This window comes from Pteropus alecto, unplaced genomic scaffold (assembly GCF_000325575.1).
Source record: "Pteropus alecto unplaced genomic scaffold, ASM32557v1 scaffold109, whole genome shotgun sequence".
In the NCBI taxonomy this organism is placed as follows: Eukaryota; Metazoa; Chordata; class Mammalia; order Chiroptera; family Pteropodidae; genus Pteropus; species Pteropus alecto.
Window position 1 is genome coordinate 7,402,651 of NW_006494608.1, and position 339 is coordinate 7,402,989.

The 339-nt window shown below is 69.9% G+C and overlaps 1 protein-coding gene across 1 annotated transcript in view; it reads left to right on the forward strand.

Moving 5' to 3' along the window:
• Window positions 1–3: 3 nt before the first annotated feature.
• CCDC71L (coiled-coil domain containing 71 like) overlaps window positions 4–339 on the forward strand; it is a gene marked incomplete at its 5' end in the record, with an annotated part of 4,057 nt that continues 3,721 nt past the window's right edge. Inside the window, 1 exon segment of the mRNA XM_025041931.1 lies at window positions 4–338. Coding sequence (XP_024897699.1) covers window positions 4–338 — 335 coding nt within the window.

Sequence of the window (339 nt, forward strand, 5' to 3'; positions counted from 1 at the left end):
CGGCCCCCGGCGGCCCTGGCCTCAGCTGCCCGGGGCGGCGGCTTTAGGGCAGGAGACGGGGCCGGGCTGGAGGCGCAAGAGGAGAAGGTGGTGTATTCGCGGTCGCAACTGTCGCTGGCCGACAGCACCAAGGCGCTGGGCGACGCCTTCAAGCTGTTCATGCCTCGCAGCACGGAGTTCATGAGCTCGGACGCGGAGCTGTGGAGCTTCCTCTGCAGCCTCAAACACCAGTTCTCCCCGCACATCCTACGCAGCAAGGACGTCTACGGCTACTCCTCCTGCCGGGCCCTAGTCCCCGACCCCCCAGGACCCCCGGCCGCCCGCGGGCAGACGCGCAGG